This window comes from Hylobates moloch, unplaced genomic scaffold (assembly GCF_009828535.3).
Source record: "Hylobates moloch isolate HMO894 unplaced genomic scaffold, HMol_V3 SCAFFOLD_1, whole genome shotgun sequence".
NCBI classification, from domain to species: Eukaryota; Metazoa; Chordata; class Mammalia; order Primates; family Hylobatidae; genus Hylobates; species Hylobates moloch.
Window position 1 is genome coordinate 127,137,876 of NW_026652276.1, and position 19,772 is coordinate 127,157,647.

The following is a 19,772-nucleotide window of genomic DNA, read 5'->3' on the forward strand; positions in this document are numbered from 1 at the left end:
ACTTTTTTTTTTTTGAGACAGTTTCGCTCTTATTGCCCTGGCTGGAGTGCAATGGTGTGATCTCAGCTCACCGCAACCTCTGCCTGCTGGGTTCAAGCGATTCTCCAGCCTCAGCCTCGTGAGTAGCTGGGATTACAGGCATACGCCACTATGCCCGGCTAATTTTTATTTTTTATTTTTTATTTTTATTTTTTTGTATTTTTAGTAGAGACGGGGTTTCTCCATGTTGGTCACGCTGGTCTCAAACTCTCCACCTCAGGTGATCCACCCGCCTCAGCCTCCCAAAGTGCTGGGATTACAGGCACGAGCCACTGTGCCTGGCCAATAAACTTATTTACAAAAATCTCTTGAAGTAATGTTTCATCATTAAAACAAATATTTCTTTTCCCTTCTCTGTCTTTAAAAAAATCAGCCTTAGCCCTTAAATTCTCCATGTAAGAAAATATTCATCACCTTAGCATTAATGCATACATTAAGCAATATTCTAGCCCTCACCTTTAGTGGCCACTTTCATTCAAATCATATTTACTTTTTGTGCTGATTCATTGTCCATATTTTTCATGACCCGGATGCTTTTGGGAGCCTCCTGTGAATGCTTTTTAGCTGTGCCACTCATTAGGTCACATCCACTCATACACACTTCTTTTGAGTGTAGCCTTTTGCCTCATTTGACTGTAGGCTCTTTCAGAGAAGAGACCATGCAACCACGTATCATGCTCCTTGAAATCTCTCCCAAGTGCAGAAATCATAGTGGATTCTTAGGGAATGGATTTTCAATAAAATGTTGTATTAGTCCATTTTCAGGCTGCTGATTAAGACATGCCCGAGACTGGGCAATTTACAAAAGAAAGAAGTATAATGGACTTACAGTTCCACGTGGCTGGGGAGGCCTCACAATCATGGTGGAAGATGAAGGGCACATCTCACATGGTGGCAGACAAGAGAAGAGAGCCCGTGCAGGGAAACTCCCCTCTATAAAACCATCAGATCTCGTGAGACCTATTCAACATCAGGAGAACAGACCCGCCTCCATGATTCAACCGTGTCCCACACATTCCCCCCAACAACACATGGGAATTCAAGATGAGATTTGGGTAGAAACACAGCCAAATGCTATCAAATGTATATCAAATGAAGAGATCATTGAAATATTCATCTGTGTGGTTATACATGTAGTTTTTAAAAATTAAAATTCAAATGGTAAATCTGTAAAAAGCATATGCCAATTAAGAATTCATGGAAAAGAATTTCATAGCTACAAAGATGATGAAAATAGGATTGGAAATAGAACCATTTTATCAACTAGGAGCCTGGGGGCTGATGGAGTGGGTATGTACAGGGGTGTGGGTAGGGTTAAGGGGATGAACAAGTAACAGTAAAGCCCCTAATACAGTCGAAGTTGGAATGAAACAGTGATTCAGTGAGGGCTGGAGCAGCAGAGGAGGGCTCGCCCACCAGGAACAGTGGCCTTGGGGGAGCAATGCCATACCACAGAGCCACAGCTAGTGGAGAGGGAGGAGGGGACTTGTTTTCCCTTCCTGCCAACTCTTGCCATGCTTCCCTTAAGTGGAAACCGGAAGGAAGGTGAGCCAGCTGATTCAGACCTTAAAGACCAGACTCCCCACACAGGCTGTGGCCTTGGGGAGGAGGAAGAGCAAATGGAAAGTAACCACCATAACCATCTGCACCTCTCAGGGTCACGTGGTGTTTCTAGGGCAGAGGTTATCTGAAAGCTTACCTTGCATAGAGGGAAAAAGAAGTACAGGATTGTGCAGATTTATGACAGTGTCTGCTGTTTAACTCTTGAACATTTTAGATATTTGTTTTCTTCAGTGTATGGAAAGGAAGAAAAACATATATATACACACACACACACACACACACACACACGTGTATATATATATATATATATACACACACACACACACACATATATATTTGAGGCAAGGTCTCACTCTCTTGCCCAGGCTGGAGTGCAGTGGTGCACTCATGGCCACTGCAGCCTCAACCTCCCAGGCTCAAGTGATCCTCCTGCCTCAGCCTCCCGAGTAGCTGGGACTGGGACTATAGGAGTGTGCCACCATGCCAGTCTAATTTTTTTATTTTTATTTTTCTAGAGATGGAGTCTCCCTGTGTTGCTCAGATTGATCTTGAACTCCTAGGCTTGAGTGATCCTTCTGCTTCAGCCTCCCAAAGTGCTGGTATTACAGGCAGGAGCCACTGCACTGGGGCAAAAGCAAATTTTTTCTTACAAATTTTGATTTATTAAAATGGTGCTTATTGAATAATTAATTAATTGGTTAAAAATACATTAAAAAGGACAACTACCCTCTGTTCTCTATTAGACCACTGCTTGAATATGAAGAAGGATGTCTACTTGTTATATTAAAAAAAAACAAAAAATAAGCTTATGTAAAAAACCAACATATTTCAGTCTTCCAGTAGTTGGAGCAGTCATGCAGAGATGCAGGAGATATGTGTACATTTCCAGTATCCCAAGCAATGTGCGAGCAAATTGTAATAATCTGGCATATAAACCTTGTTTAATGCTCTCACAATGGGTAATGCAAGTGATTAAATACTGTGATTTTAATCTTCGCATTTTAGTAACCTAATAAGATAGATGAAAAGGCAGTAATGAATTAGATTATATAATAATATTTCATTCTAACTCAGAAGTCCAGTTATTCTCTGCAACATGTTTTAAGTTTCTCATGGTATACTGTTAAAAATGCTCTGATAAGAATCTTCTACTCTTTCATTGTAATCTATTTTCATGACCATATAAAAAATATTCTGAAATCAAGTTATCTGCACAAACAAACAGTTTCCACTGGGCAATATGGAAACAAAATGCCAGCGACTCATTAGGTCTCCACTGTCTTGGAAGACAAATGGGTAGAAACAGCATAAGGGGCCTTATCCCTGAGTGGACACAGAGGCCTTGCATACAGGAGCCAAGACACAGGGATAATGGAGCGAGGCACATCTTCCTAGCTGTGCACTGTAGTCCCAATAACCCTCTACAGTTTGGGAATCTCTGGTGCCCAGACAGCAGTTTGTCAGATTTAGTTTGGAGGGCCACAGGCATATTTCTATACTCTTTTGCTGCAACATAAATAGCATGGAATGTCTGTTCTTGGACCAGTTCTGAATTTCAGTGTTTTTCTCAGAATGTTTGTTTGTTGTTTTGGTTCTTTCCTCCATGGTTTGTGCCCCCCTCCAATGATTGAGCCACAGACAGTCCCAGGACAGAGAGAAGGTGGACTGCCACAAAGACCCAAAGCGGTGATCTTCAGTTCATTTCTGTGTGTATCTACTAAAAATATGCATCAAGCAGACACCTACAATTTTTTTCCTGGCACTACTTTTAATCTTCAAATGAAGATTTTTAATAAGCTCGACAAATATTTACCAGGCCAAGTTGATGACAGTTTGTAGGAAAATATATGTCATTTCTATGGGAAATTTTGTGGCCGCCTTCTCCATACCTCCCCTGTCCTCTTCCTTCAGTGGAATTCAGCACTCCTCTGGTCATAATCCTGAGTGCTCCTCACATAGCAGAGAACACACGTCTGCCTGATAAATTTAAGGAGCTTAACCTTCTCTCCCAGATTTGCTTTCCAGTTAAAAACACAATAATTGGGCCGGGAGCAGTGGCTCACGCCTGTAATCCCAGCAGTTTGGGAGGCCGAGGCGGATGGATCATCTGAGATCAGGAGTTCAAGACTGGCCTAATCAACATGGTGAAACCTTGTCTCTACTAAAAAGACAAAAACTTAGCCAGGCATGGTGGCACATGCCTGCAATCCCAGCTACTCAGGAGGCTGAGACAGGAGAATCGCTTGAACCCTGGAGGGCAGAGGTTGCAGTGAGCCGAGATTGCGTCACTGCACTCCGGCCTGGGCAACAAGAGCGAAAACTCCATCTTGAAAACAAAAAACAAAGCCACAATAACTGACAAATGATCTAGCTGCCAAGAATTTGAAGGTGGCTCTGTTAGGTAAGGTTAAAAACATCTTTATTTAAAGACTATTTACATGTCAGGAGGCTGTTTGGCTATGGTAGTTCAAGTTTGGGTGCTCAGCTTTGTTTGCTTAGAAACTCATTTTTGTCACACTTTAGCATTAGAGAAATATGCTAACCCAGCTCACGAGAGCCTAATGTGGAAACAATTAATAAGTGACCAAATTTTAATGAGAACTGAATACCAGCCACTGCTCTGCTAGGGAACAAATCGCCATTTGGACTTCTTTTTTTTTTTTTTCCGAGTTTAGAATCAGAAGAAAAGAAGTGTTGTTGGCTGGTTCTGCAAGAACATCAACAACCACAGCACTTAGGCACTGTGTTCCTACCTTTACACACAGGATTCCAGCCCTCACGGCAGCTCCTGGAGGGAGCTGTGATTGTTCCAATTTTGTGTATGAGGAAACTGATGCTTGAGTGAGGGAATAAGTGAAGAAACCTTCAAATCCCATTCCTTCAAAGCCCTTGCATTTAATTACTGACTTCATTTTCTTAACCACCTCATGTGACTTTATGATTTTACTAAGAGAGGTCCTGGAAAATCTAAAGAGGTGCCTCCAAGGTGCTGTCAGGGAGAGGAGCAAAGCCGACTGGTGTGATCAGATTTGCTATGGAAAGGGGATTCTTCCACACAAAAAACCTGCACACGGATGTTTATAGCAGCTTTATTCATAATTGCCAAAACTTCGAAATAACCAAGTTTTCCTTCAGTAAGTGAATGAACAAATAAGCTATTCCATACAATGGAATATTCTTCAGTGCTAAAAGGAAGTGAACTTTGAAAAGATATGGAGGAAACTTAAATGCATATTACAAAGTAAAAGAGGCCAATCTGGAAAGTCTACATACTGTATGACATTCTGGAAAAGGCAAAACTATGGCGAGGGCAAAAAGATCAGTGGTTTCCTGGAGTTGGGGGCTGGGAAAAGGAAGAAGGGAAGAATTGGTGAAAGAGGATTTTTAAGGCAGTGAGACTGCTCTGTATGATACTGTAATGGTAGATACATTTGCCCAAACCCATAGAAAGGATAACACCAAGAGTGAACCCTAAACTATGGACTTTGGGTGATGATGATGTGTGAGTGTAGGCTCATCACTCGTAACAAATGCACCACTCTGGCAGAAGATGTTGATAATGGCAGGAGGCTATTTATATGAAGAGGCAGGGGGTATATGGGAAATCTCTGTACTACAGCTCAATTTTGCCATGAATTTAAATTGCTCTAAACAAAGTCCGTTAACAAAAAGAATGTCTTAATATTTCAATATTTGAAATCGCACAGTATGTTGCATTTGCTACCCCTACTATGCATGTATATATGTTTATATGTGTGCATATATCTGTGTACCTATACACGTGTATATAAATATGTTTCTGTATATGTGTATTACGGGTGGAATATGTTAGCACAGTATGTGATGTATATGTCACATATGATTTTACATATGGATGTATGTGTATATTTGTATATATGTGTGTGTGTACGTGTTGAGCATTCAGTATATACTAGGCTCAGTACATGGGACTTTCCTCATGTCATCTTCCTAAGACTCCCACGAGGTTATCTTCCCCTTTGGACCTTTAAGGAAGAGGAGAAGGTGAGTATCAAGGCTGAGGTCCACTCACATTGAGTCCCACTGCTTGGATGCATCTGTATCTAGAATTCCTGATGACCCCCTTATGACTGCCTGATGCATCTGTATCTTTATCTTCAAATCCTGGAGGAACCCTCCTTTCCACTGTTGCTTCTTAGCAGTGTGTAAAAGGACCGTAGAGCCCAGTGCTCCTGCCAGAGAAGATATGACCAGGTCTTGGAGCCTCACTCATGGGAAGCTGGTTTAGTAGGTACCTTCAGTGTCCTGGTGGGAAAGGCTTGAATCCAAGTGAAGCAGTGACAGGGACATCAGACTTGATAGACTTTGGTGAGGAGAAAACAGCTTCCTAGGCTTTCTTTGGGATTGATGAGCACCCTAGCCTGGACTCTATAATTTTTGTGTTTTTCTAGATGCTGATTAGTTTTCCTGTGCATAATTCTCCAAAATAGAATTTGGACCTCTAGGGATATTCTTACTACTCTTCTCAACTGTGGAATTTTGGAGAAATAATAGGTTTCAATCTTTGGGTAAATCAAGAAAAGCCAATAAGAAATGTCACTGCCCACCCTGATGTTTAGTTCATGTTGCTCAGACCAAGTTATTCCTGGATCGCAAAAGCTGGCCCAGGAGGCATCATCTCATGGCTTTCTTGAAATAGCTCTTCTGCATTCGGTGGCACCAGCCCCTCAGTGGAAATCTATAAACAAGTTTGTGTTTAGAATCAGATTGGAATAATTGCTTTTCCTTTCTTGTGAAGAATAAATGAATGAATTAGAGCATCCCCTGTACCTTCTAAGGTAGCAAACACATCTAAATAGGGAGTAAGATTTAACCAATGACAGACACGTCTAAATGGGGCTTAGGGGCTGAGTTAACAAAGAACAGAAAGCTAACTTGTTTTGTAGTAAAGAGCTAAAATAGGAAAAACTAATAGGTTATGTTGATTTCTATTTAAACAAGCCATTTTGCTAATTTCTGATTGGGTATGAAAGCCTCAAGCTGTTTTGAAAAGAAATAGCTATTTGCTGGTGGTAATTTCTTACTCTTCCCATGTGTAAATTTAGAAAACTTTGGATTTTTATTTTGCTTTCCCAAAGTAGCATCTAAGTAACAAATAAAAAGCCTCATTTTTTTTTTTTTTTAGTTCAAAATGAAAAAAGAGTCCGAAGGAGAAAGTGAGAAAATCCACCCCCACCACCATATTTCAACTTCTTTTATTTTCTGCTGAGAGAAAATTCATTATCTGATCTTTGATTTCATTTATTTCAGTGCCTGCGCTGTGCACTTAGTGGAGCTGGCTTTTACCAAGATTATATTCTGACAGGGTGATGGGGGCCGGGATGTGCGTGAGCATTTGCTTTGCAAGGAGAAAATGTGTTTCCCCCTCCCTTTCATTTCACTCCTAAAGCGAGTGGTGGAAGAGGAATTTGCTGTTCTCAGTTGATCTCTCTCTGTCAGAGCCTCCCCTTCCTATGGCTGCACCCTCTGTGAATGAGGAAAAGCGGGGAGCACAACTGTTTAACCTGGGAGAACCAGTTCCCTGATTATCCACTCCAAATGTTTTCCATTAGAGAAGGAACTTGGCGGTCCAGGAGGTTATGCAGACTGGCCCTTCTAGAAGTGGCTGTCTCAGGGTGTGGCTGTGGCTGTGGGACAGCAGGTGTGAGGGGATTTTGAGGAATCTCTCTCCAGAAGCAGATCAGGATATCATGGTAGCAAGGTGTGTTTTAGAATTTATTTTTATTAACCAAAAGCCTACATTCTACCTTAGCTCATTATAACCAAGGCAAAGGCTTGATCGAAAATGCATTCTTCCCCAACTTTCTAACCCCAGAGCACTTAGTTACTACTGCTCACTGAACGTGGCTCATCGGGATGCCTTATGGAAAAGGGCTTGAGCAGAAAGCTGATTCAAGGTGCTGCTGCACAGAGAGGAGGAGTTGCCTTCCAAGCACTCACACCGGGATCCATAAAACTCATTTTACTTACCACTGCGAGGCCCTGGGAAGTTAAACAGACATGTGCCTGGATCTTTAGAGTGACTGATTTCCCGTTTCTAAGCAGACTTTTGCAATGGGTTTTCTTCCTTACGGGCAGCTCTGCCATGTGCATGATCAGGCTTCTAGACCAGACGAATTTGGGATTGTATTCTTTCATTCTGTTCTGTTCTGTTCTTTTCTTTCCCTTTCTTTTGTCTTTTCTTTGTCTTTTCTTTCTTATTTTTATGCAACACCATGCTAGTAAGAGGTAAGTTTTAAATGGTGACATTAGTATTTGGGTCAAGTGGAAAATACAATTGTAGCAACCACTTTAAGCCCAGTTGCCTGTTATTTAGAATTTCTTCTCATGGAAGAAGCCATAGGCTGACCTTTATTTTACTATTTTGGAGTGCAATGAAGTTTCTCAGAGATCAATTTATTTTCCCAAACAATTGCATAGCGATGTTCTGCCTGCATTATATTATGCTGATTTTAAGATAGTAGTACTAAAATGTATTTGCCTGCAATTTTTTCCACAAGACTCCTTTGAATTCACTTAAAATTTTACTTATTTTCTTTCACAGACAGCCTCTGCCTGTGGAGATATTTGTCTCATGCATACCCCTTGTGTCTGGTTTTCTTTGTACCCAGGACTTCTGCCTTATCTAGTAGCCCTACGTATCCGGACCTGCCCTTCATTAGAATCTCCCCACACCGGAACCCCGCTGCTGCTTCTGAGTCTCCCTTCAGCCCTCCACATCCCTACATTAATCCCTACATGGACTATATCCGCTCCTTGCACAGCAGCCCGTCGCTCTCCATGATCTCAGCAACCCGTGGGCTGAGCCCTACAGATGGTAAGTCCAGGATGGATTCTGCTTCTGGAGATCATGCAACCTCCTCCCGGCTCCTCACTCGGGACGTGTATAAAGTAGACCTGATGTTTAGTGAGTGTTTCCCACGTGCCAGGCGCTGTACTCCGTGCCTTACATGCATGATTGTGTTTCAGTGTTGTAACACCTCATTGGCAGTGGTGTTATTATCTCCATTTTCAGGTCAGAATAGAAGTGTGCAGTGGGGTTTACTTGCAACGCAGTCATCCCATGGCTAGTAAGGGGCAGAGGTGGAATTCATTGCAAGTATTTCTGAGTCCCAAATCCCTGCTGGTAACTATGGTTCTGTTCTGCTGCTTCACATATTATTAGACTGGTCCTGTAGCCATTCACACACGTGCATGTGTAACGAATGTTTTACTCACCTTCTGATGAACACTTTTCTGTTCTGTGTGTCTGAGAAGCACATTTATACAGATGCGTCTGTTAGAGGAGGGCTTCCCAAACTCTAGCGTGCCTATGAACCACCTGGGGAGCCTGATAAAAGGCGATTCTGCATCAGGTGGGATTAGGTGGGGCCTGAGATTCTGTGCTCCTCAAAAGCTGATGATGTCAGTGCTGTTGGTGCCTGGACCACACTCTGAGTGGCAAGGTCTTAGAAAACATCATGGTGCAGGGCTGTTGCTTTCTATCCTTGACCATGCCACATGAAAACCAGAAGAAGAATGTACTGGGAAAGGAAATGAGCTTAGACTTTCTCACACTTGATGCTCATTTTAGGCTCTCAAGGATCGAATTCCTGTTGGTTCTATTAGTCCCCCCATTACTTTTCACATGACTCTTCTTAATTGGAGCTGTGTATTCTCCTGGTGTCAACTTACAAACTGGTCCTTTGATTCAGGAAAAGTATTCTCCATATCATGCGCACATAGGAATTCACTTGCCCGATAATCACTGGAATCTGAATCAAGGTCCAGAATTGCATCACCTATTAATTACAGGTAGCAGGCTCTGAATTCTTTGCAAGAGATCACAAGTCACCACTGCCTGTTCCACATCAGAGAAACACCAGGCATTTCATTTCACTGAGCAGTGCTTGATGCGACTTCCATGCCCTATTCACATTCTCTAGGTAGACGCCTTCCTGAGCCTGGGTGTGCATGGTGAGAAACTGCATGAAGTGTCTCAGGAAACATCCACTCGCTTGGGTTTTCAGAAATAGCTTTCCTTCAGTAACAGCCGCTTTTTTTTTTGATTCGGTGCAGTGAATTTACTGGTTAATAATAGTAATATAGGTAGCTAAAGAATAAGTTTTGCCCTTTGGGCAGGATTAACATTTTATTTTATTTTGAGAAAGGGTCTCACTTTGTTCCCCAGAGAATGCCTTGGTGCAATCTCAGCTCACTGTACTCTGGACCTCCTGGGTTCAAGTCATCTTCTTGCCTCAGCCCCCTAAGTAGCTGGGACCACTGGTGTGCATCACCACGCCTAGCTAATTTTTATATTTTTTGTAGAGACAGTGTTTCGCCATGTTGCCCATGCTGGTCTCAAACTCCTGAGCTCAAGAGATCTACCCACCTCTACCTCCCAAAGTGCTAGGATTACAGGCATGAGCCACCGTGCCTGGCCAAGATTCACATTTTAAAAATGAAAATCAAATATGAATTAGATTTTCTGCTTCAGATTTTATTTTGCACTTGAAGAAGTGGAGAATCATCTCCTTCAAGTACTTGGGAGTTGGTGGAAATGACTAACAAGGAGAATAGACTGAGGGAGAGAGGGAGGCTAGCTGACAATGGACTTGGAATTATGCCTGGCCTGCAGAAATTTATTCGGGCTAGTGGAAAGTCATACCACTAGTTAAACTACTGAAAGTACCCTTATCATCTGCTTTGTGTAGCATTTGATGATGAGTATATATATCACATTCTTTGACTGGTTGATTTGCCTTCCTTTTCTTGCCTCTCAAGAATCCAGTTAATATAATCAAATAAAGTAACATGATGAATATTTCCCTTGTGGCCTAAAGATTTTTTCCTTAAAACTCTATCTTTACCACCTATCATGGATAAAAAGTATATGAAACAAATATAAAATACCCACAAATCTATCGCTAGAGTGCTGGTATTTCTAGATAATAATTGCAAAACTTTTATTGATTGAATGCTATGTGCTAAGTGTGTTACATACATAATTTAATTTTTGCTCCTGACAACCTCATGGAGCCAGTTTAAATCCAGATCTCTATGAGTCTGGAGGCCACCCTCAGAACTGCTACAATGTCTTGCTGCTTTTGCACGAAAATTGGCAGGTGGAAACCGATTATTATCCTGTTAGAAAGCTGAGTCTTGGCAGTAAATTGCTCCAGATTGATAGGTATATTTTCTTTTTGATTTTGTAATGAAGAAAAGGAAAAAAGAGCTTTTAAATTATGGAATGTGAAATTGTAGCTTATCATTCAGTTGTGTTATTAAAGCTGTGCTGCCTTTTTTCATACTGGTAAACCCTGACTTTTCATGTGAGTGAGAGTTAACTCAGACACACTTGTCAGAAAGCTTAGAGAAGTATTTTAAGTATGTCTGGAAAGATATCATAGTCTTCTAAGTTGTCTACTATTGTAAGAAATGCAAACATACAGCGATTTGATATAAAAATGATTTTATTTGGGGAGGCAAATGTGGTTATATACATATATACATTTTAATCATTCTTACTTGTTGATAATTTCTTAGACCAACAACAACAACTTAGTAATGCATTTCACTTTTTTCTATTCCTTTCTTTCAGTTTTATTTTCAAATAAAAGATGTTTAATGGAAGTAAGAGCACAATTTGAGTTAAAGGAGCTTTACTCTAATAAGCCATAAAAGGAATTGCTGATGTGGGTTGTGTAATGGACTCTGAGATGCCTCAAGAGAAACTTCTAGTTGACCTTCTTTCACTAGTAACCATACATCTCTTGTCTCCTCCTAGCGCCCCATGCAGGAGTCAGCCCAGCAGAATACTATCATCAGATGGCCCTGCTAACCGGCCAGCGCAGCCCCTATGCAGACATTATTCCCTCGGCTGCCACCGCCGGCACAGGGGCCATCCACATGGAATATCTTCATGCTATGGATAGTAAGTGACGGGGCTGTTTTCTAGAGTCTTGGGAAATGGCAAAGGCAACTTTATGAAACAGAGAAGATAGAAAGATTAGGTGATTGTGCAACTTTTTGATCTGGAGGAGAAAATGGAACCACCACTATCTGGTGCTCCGGTTCCCTTGGTTTTCTAGAAGCTTCCACAGATTTGGACATCCTGAGACTCCCTGTTTAGCTCAAGGATACCAGTGAACTGACAGATGCATGCAATTGTAATTAGCAGCGATATATAAATATTAGCTGGTTAAAAAAATCCCAGCCCAGGTGACATAGCGAGATCCATCTCTACAAAAAATTAAAAATTAGCTGGGTGTAGTGGCATGTACCTGTAGTCCCTGCTACTCAGGAGGCTGAAGCTGAAGGATCACTTGAGCCCAAGAGGTCGGTGTTTCAGTGAGCCTTGGTCACGCCACTGCACTCCAGCCTGGGTGACAGAGTGAGACCCTGTCTCCCCAGACCAAAAAAAATTTTTTCCTGTTGTGATTGTCTTGATAACAAAATAAGGGGGAATGGATTTGATATATGGATGGACTTTGCCTCCCCACTCCTTGGTTTCATGGATTTTGTGCTTTAAAAATTAATTTTAAAAAATACCTGTTTTAACAGGTTTTACATTTTTGCCTTAACCATTTAGTTTACCCCATATGTTTTCTTTACATTAAAAAAATTATATTCCACTAAGACCGTTTGTAGCTGCTGAATATATGAAAGGATCAGAATAGTTATCAAGTTATCAATAGTTGCCAAATAGCTTATTTGGAAAAAATAAAAACTTTTTCCAAATCAGAAGGGACTGCTTTTAGTACCTAGCAGTGGAGTAAGGTAAGATTACTAGATGCATGTTTTATCACTTATTTTGGGGTCCCTTAGGTGTGTAATGATTTTTGTGGGTCACTTATGTAGACGCATAGACAAGCATGCCTATAATTACCTCTTGTCAGAGCATTCCAGAGCACTCATCTCTTCAGATCCTTTAAGGATACATCCATTTGCAAGGCGCTCTGAAGTGAACCTAAAGCATCATCCAAGTCGTACATCAGCAAAAGTCACTACCTTTGAATAGGACAACAGTACGACTTCGAGTAGGGCATTTGCTTAGAGTTTTGTTTGTTTTTCCTAGTAGCAGCAATTAACTTACACTTTTCCATCTACAATCTATTTGGATTCTTCTGTGACAGAGGGCAAGCATATGTCAGCTCTAGTTATTCAGTCCTGAGTCTTGGACTAGAAAGAAGGTGATTATTTCACACAGGGGTAAAAACTCTACAGCCTTAGTCTGCTTACCACCAAGAACTACCTTTGTGTGTTTCATTGGAACACAAGATTCTGTTGGTTTCCGCTGGGAAGCTCATTACTACATGGAAAGTAAAAGAAATGTGTTACAACTTCTTCAGGGGTTCTGTTGTTTGGCTTTTTATCATAGTGAGCTTACATTTCAGATTCATCATAACCACATTTCAATTAGCGATTGTTAAAAAAAAAAGTTGTGTTATTATGCAAATCAGTTATTTAAAATCTGCAAATAAAGAATTAAAATAAGAGAGAATCCTTGGAAGGTCAGCCCGCATTACTTTCCCTATTTGATGAGAATGTGTTTAGTCAGGCAGTGGCGGTTTTTATCTAAATAAAGGATGAAGCTACCCTTTTACTTTGTAAAAACTAATTAAAGGAATTTTAATTTGCCTGAGTATATGGTAAATTGATTGTCATTAAGTAGGAATTTAGATGTCCTATCATTCATCACATAAAAATAAACCTCCTTTTTCTTTGTTAGAATTTCTTATTAGAATAGAGAAACAAAACAATTAACAGAAAGCCAGATCGGAGATATCTGTCTTAGAACAGTAAGAATTATCTGGCTTATATTTAAGAAGTGTTATGATCAGTGAAGAACTGAGCTACTTCTCTTTTGGCTGTTCTGAAAATGCTTACCTCGTATTTTAGCAGCTCGCTTCAACAGAGTATCCCAAATCACTGTCCCCAAATGCTGATTTTCTCTTCTTTTGCTTGTTTATTAAGGAGTTGGGAAGAACATATTAAAGGGCTAGAAAGTTCTTAAGGCACTATATTCTTTTCTTCTAAAGTAATTGAAGTAGCATTTATTAATAGTTATTTAGTTAGAATATAAGAAGATTGCCCAGAAATTTCGACCATAGGAGATTTTTTCCAACAAAGAAGCGAAACATTAATCCTAAATTTTTATAGTGGTTGTCCATCTGCAGTGGTAGATTGAAGCCTGGGATCTGTCTGGTCACTCTGATCCCTTGTTACAGATATTTAGGACTTCTTAATTAACACAACCATCAATAAACTGGGTTCAGGTAAGCACCTGACTTTTAAATAGTGGGCATATCTAGGTTTCAGCAAGATGTAGGACAGAGTGTTTATATGTAGCTTGTTAGGATAAACTAGTCTGTTTATGGTCCCAATTCTACCTCTCAGAGTTGGAGTGACCTTAAAAGATGAGAACAAATACTCCTTATAAGGAACATTCTAGAGATGAGGGCCCCTGAAGACCACTATTTATATTGGTGGAAATAGACTTAAATAAGAGCCAGTCTTGGAGGGAAAAACACAGAGAGGAAAGGTTCCAGCCAGGCTGTGAGCAAGCCAAAGGGTTTCATGGAAAGGGTGAAAAGATCTTGAGAGGCCCCTCACCCTCTTTGGAGGATGTGAGGGGATCTAAGGCTCCTGGGGTTTGAGAGCATCAAATGGGCTTCTTCCTTTTGCATCACAATTAGTGATCTAAAACATTAGAGATTTTCTAGGGATATATCCACTCTAACAGGATGTCTAGCATGTGTTGTCACTTCTAACTTTGCCAGTGATCACTGAGTACCATTGAGAAGGGCAATTATTGTCCAGGATTTTATGGAAGTTGATAACAAATCTGGCTTGTCCTTGGGGTTACTTGGAAGTGACATGTATTCCCTCATTGAAAAACTTCCATGATGAAATTAGCCTCTCATGGTGAGTACATGTGAAGGAGTTGTGTTTAATAAATCAGATGCCATTATAAAAGTAAGATGCTGATTTAAATGCCTTAAAAATATGCACAGGCTGGGCGCAGTGGCTTACCCTTGTAATCCCAGCATTTTGGGAGGCCAAGACGGGGCGGATCATGAGGTCAAGAGATCGAGACCATCCTGGCCAATATGGTGAAACCCCCGTCTCTGCTAAAAATAAAAAAATTATCCAGGCGTGGTGGCATGTGCCTGTAGTCCGAGCTACTCGGGAGGCTAAGGCAGAAGAATCGCTTGAACTCGGGAGACAGAGTTGCAGTGAGCCGAGATCGTGCCACTGCACTCCAGCCTGGCAACAGAGCGAGACTACATCTCAAAAAAAAAAAAGTACATCGTTGGGATTGCTATTTTGTACTAACATGCTCTAAATCAGTCTGGTAATGAAACTATTCTAAATGAAGGAACTCATTTTAGTTGTGCCTGAAAGAAAAAGTTGAGTAGGTACCACATTTATCATTCAAGTTGGTTTTTAAGTTTTATACGTGGATGGCACTAACTTACTAAATTTCAGTTTGTGGATTTTTTTTCATTATTTCTATAGTATTGACAATAAAGTCATTCATATTCATCTATCCCATTTAATTAAATTATCTCTAGGCATGTTAGATTGTTATCTTGTATCAAGAACCATCTCTATTGAATAAAATATTCCCAAAGAATTTTCTGGAGACCAAGAGCCTGGACATTTTTTGTTTTTAATAAAGAAAGATTACCTGCTACTTCAGTTTTTCTGGGTACCACAAAATTGCCATGTTCCTATAAACTGGTATACTCATTCTATGAGGTGTTAGAAACTCTTCATTTTACTTAAAACTAATCATGTTATGTTTGCCTCCTACCTGGTGAGATTATGTTCTCATTCTTTCATTAAACTTTAGTTTGATGACTCTGTAATGTAAATGTGACCTTCAAAAAGGCAGAATGGACCTGTGGGCCACATTCTTCTCTGTCTTGAAGCTCACATCTCTATTATCTCCCAAATTTGAATGCAAATTGGCATTTAATTTTGAACTCTTCAGGAAGAAATCATTGTATTAAGTTGGCATGCATTTAAGTTTGAGTTACTCACCTCTAGATTTGGACTACAGATTAAGACTCCATCAGTGGAATCTTCTTGAAGGTTAAAAATTCTAATAAATTTATTACCCTTTGTTGGGTCTGACTGGAGAAGCAAGGTCCAGAGAAGAATTTAAATGCCCTATAGGCTCATTGTACCTCGTTATCATGCTCGCAAGGGTTTCTCCTCCGCCTTGGAAAATCTGTAAACAAGTAACATCCCCAGCTTTTAAATATTTCTTGGGATTTATCCTCTTATATGGGGAGTGTAAGGCAGAGGTCCTCAACCTCAGTGATATTTGGGCCAGATAATTCTTTATTGTGGGGAGGGTGACCCTGAACATTATAGATGTTCTGCAGCATCCTTAGACTCTACCCTCTAGATTCCAGTAGCATCTGCTGAGTCCTGAAAACCAGAATGTCTTCAGATGTTGTCAGCTGTCCCTTAGGGGGGCAAAATTGCTCTCAATTGAGAAGCACCGATTCAGGGTAATTATGTAGAAGTTGTTTTAGTAATGCTTTAAGTATACCATAGAGCAGGTAACTCTAGAAATCACTGGGCACTGAGGGCATAACTGAGCTGAATTTTTAATCTTAGGATACTTTAATTCATTTTCTCCCTTTGGCTCATGACTTAAAATGGTGTGTGTTGGGGTGGGGAGGGTGGTATGTTGCCATTGTGGGAACCACTGTCTTTGTCGCTTGTGGTGAATTAATGATGGGAATATCTAAGCAGCCGTCAGATTCATAAATCACTAGAAATGAAAGGGATAACACATAAAAGTCTCTCCCTTTTGTTTAGCAATTTATCATTTTCCCTGCACATTAATAAACAGAGCTCCCCCGAGGTAAGCCCCTGGAAGATAAATATTTCTCCCTAATTTCCTCAATTGTAGCTAGTAGATCACATGGGGGAGGAGAGGTGCTTGTCACCACAAGTTGCCAGCTTCTTATCCTTCATTTCTTCCACATAGGCAAGTAGCAATAAATAGCTGGTATGGAGTCCAACTGCAGGTAATTAGGTTCTTTTTTGTTTATATAACAGGCACCAGATTCCCCAGCCCCAGGCTGTCAGCCAGGCCGAGCCGAAAACGTACACTGTCCATATCACCACTGTCTGATCATAGCTTTGACCTTCAGACCATGATAAGGACATCTCCCAACTCCTTGGTCACGATTCTCAATAATTCCCGTAGCAGCTCTTCAGCAAGTGGCTCCTATGGTCACTTATCTGCAAGTGCAATCAGGTATGTATTTTCCTGAATCCATTATGTGTTTTTTAAATGTAATGTCAGCACTTGTTTGCACCTGTAGTGATGCATTTTCAGTACCAACTGCCTATGAGGAAGAATAAAACCGCATGATGCTGTGCCTATACCAAGAGGCAGGTCAAATATCACCATGAATTGCAAAACCAGTTATTGGGCCCCAGATTATTTTGTGTTTGCAGACATTAGTCAATAGCCCCTATATAGAAATAGCAGTTGTTGAGTTCTGATGAAATCCACTTCGTAGAGACAGTAAGTATGGCAAATCTTTTTATCCAGCCTTTTCCTTGTAATAATGTTCTCTAGAGGAAAACTGACTTCATACTTGGTTGTATGACACATGTACAGAACATGAACAGAAATAAAAAGACCAGTCATGGCAGAAGTCTTGTCCTACAACTCTGAAGAGAAAGGAGTCCATTGGGAGGGAGAGAGAAACAGCAGGACTTTTCGTCTGATGGAAAATAAGTGCAGATGACGTTGGAAAGCATAGTTATCAGAGGAAATCTGGCAAAAGAATATTTCTTTGTTTTTCTGTTAAGTATTTTTAGCTTAATCTGAAAGATCCCTATTTTGACCATACACCTTTGTTAACCGTGGATAATTCCTTGCTTGACAGAAAGTGCTTTGACACTTCCATGAAGCACCTCATGTCTGTTCTTGCATGTGAAGGTACAAGCACAGACTTTTGTAAACATGATTAACATAAAATATTTCTTACTGGTAATGATCAACTTGGACTGATGTCAGTAAATAGGGAATAAAAGTAAGCCAACATATGAATTTTAGTTGAATTAACTGATCATTTATTGTTTGAACTAAGCCAGCTCACAAATGGTTGAGACATAGAATGAGATAGTACTCTAATTAATTAATTTAGCAATCCTGGTTATAAACTTTAGCTCTCATTTCCCCAAAATTTGTTGCCAATAATTTAAGAATTCAGTTACTAGCAATCTTTTTGAATTGTAGTTTTGTTAATTGTGAATAATTCCTTGCTTGAAAAGTACATACTAATGGATGTTTTCACTAGCCTTGGTTTTAATAAGTGAGGTTTTGTTTGTTTCTATGAATGAACGGTAGCATTAGTTGTTCATTGATAGGTCTTCCATGGTAGATATACAATTAGGGAAACCTCATCAATTCAGAAAAAAAAGTGTTTGCAGTAGCAAAATACCCACATTTAGTAAAAATAATGAATACTGTTGTCTTTCCCTAATGTTCTCCATTACAGTTTTAATTCTTGTTCAATTATCAGCAATGTTCTTCAGTAGGCAAGTTAATATTTAAATGTGGTAGATCCTAATTTTAATATGATGTCATTTTCTGCTGCTTTTCTTTGTTCTTTTCATATGGTCACTAAAGTGTGGAAACATGGAGAGCTGCAAGCCACTGTGATAGCAGTCAGTGCACAGGAGGGGTCCTGGGGCACTTCCAGATTAACCACTGCAGTCACAAATAAAGGCTTTAGAGTTGGATATGTCTATGGTCAGATTCCAGCTTTGCCACCAACCAACTATGCAAACCTAACTTACCTCTCAGCTCTTTGAAGTTTAGTCTTCACATCTGTAAGCTACAGATAAGACACCCACTATATAGGAAGAAGGCACATTGTACTAAAGCTGGTGTGGATCTGCAATGGCAGGATGAGATTCCTACCTGGGGTGAAGTTTCAGGGGGTGCTGAGCTGGGATGGTTCACCCAGGAGAGGAGCCATCACAGACCTGTCTGTGCTACACTGCTCTCCATCCCAGTCTGGCCCCGAGGAAGCATGCCAATCTCAGAACCCTGGCCTGGCTGTTCCTGCACTCCTGGCAAATATTCCTGGGTCATAGACTGACATGGCCTGGAGGTGACTTTACTGCAATTGTGCAATTATTACATGGCATGACTAAAGTCATAGCATCCAAGTAGCAGAAATGTGGCACACAGTGATAGTCACAAAGATAACACACAAAATCACTTCATGAACATTCACTTCTCTTGTTTCTCTTTACTTTTTCTTTCCTCTTGCTCTCTGCCCAGGTCTCTTAACTTTTTACAGCATCTAAAGGACATAGATTAGAATATGATATAGAAATGGTCATGATGCTATCTTTATTTATTCCTACCCCAGCCTCCTTAGTCCGTACGGTCTCCTGGTCTCCTCATCTTCACCCAGGTAAGCTAGTGTCAGTACTTAACAGACTGTCAATCTGCTGACTTGAAATCATCATTGCCCATTTCGTCTCCAAGGAGCTATACCACACCTCTTTATATCATTAGAGATGGAAGAAGAGATTCACTTAAAGACCAGTCAGGTCCTTGGAGGCTGTGACAGTTGGGTGCCTGGGCCCATTGTGTCCTCATTTTCTTTCTTGCCTTTGAGACTTTCGATTGCATCTTTTCTCTCTCAGTGCAATCTCTCCCTGTTTAGTACACATTTGCTGTATTTTAGGACTGTATGTCTATTCTCAAACAGAGCAGGTAATGCAGATAATCCAAGATGAGATCAGCTTCCCATATAATGATGATAATAATTGTTATCATTGGCACCACTTGCCAGTTCTTTAGCTGGAGGAGTGCTAGTGCCTTGCTTACTCCTGCTCTAAGTTTCTTTTTCTGAGATCTAAAAACTGACTTCAGGAATGATCAGTTAGTGGTAGCACCAGAGGATCTGGGAAAGGAAAGAAGCAAGGAGACATCTAGAAAAGGTAACTAACTTTCTCAACAGCGAAAGGTACAGGAGAGAAAGTTGACTTCAGGTGCGTTTAGCCTCTGCGACATGCTGACTGACAGGGCAGGCGCAAGGCTCAGGCTCGCCCACCGTTCTCACGTCACAGCTATTTGGCAAAGCAAGTGGTGTTAT

General features: G+C 40.6%; 1 protein-coding gene across 1 annotated transcript in view; it reads left to right on the forward strand.

Moving 5' to 3' along the window:
* Window positions 1-19,772, forward strand: part of GLI3 (GLI family zinc finger 3) — a 274,556-nt gene that overhangs the window by 181,942 nt on the left and 72,842 nt on the right. The window contains exons 5-7 of the mRNA XM_058439226.1: window positions 8,253-8,458; window positions 11,408-11,554; window positions 16,702-16,903. Of these exons, the coding sequence (XP_058295209.1) occupies window positions 8,253-8,458; window positions 11,408-11,554; window positions 16,702-16,903 (555 nt within the window). The remainder of the gene's footprint in view (window positions 1-8,252; window positions 8,459-11,407; window positions 11,555-16,701; window positions 16,904-19,772) is intronic.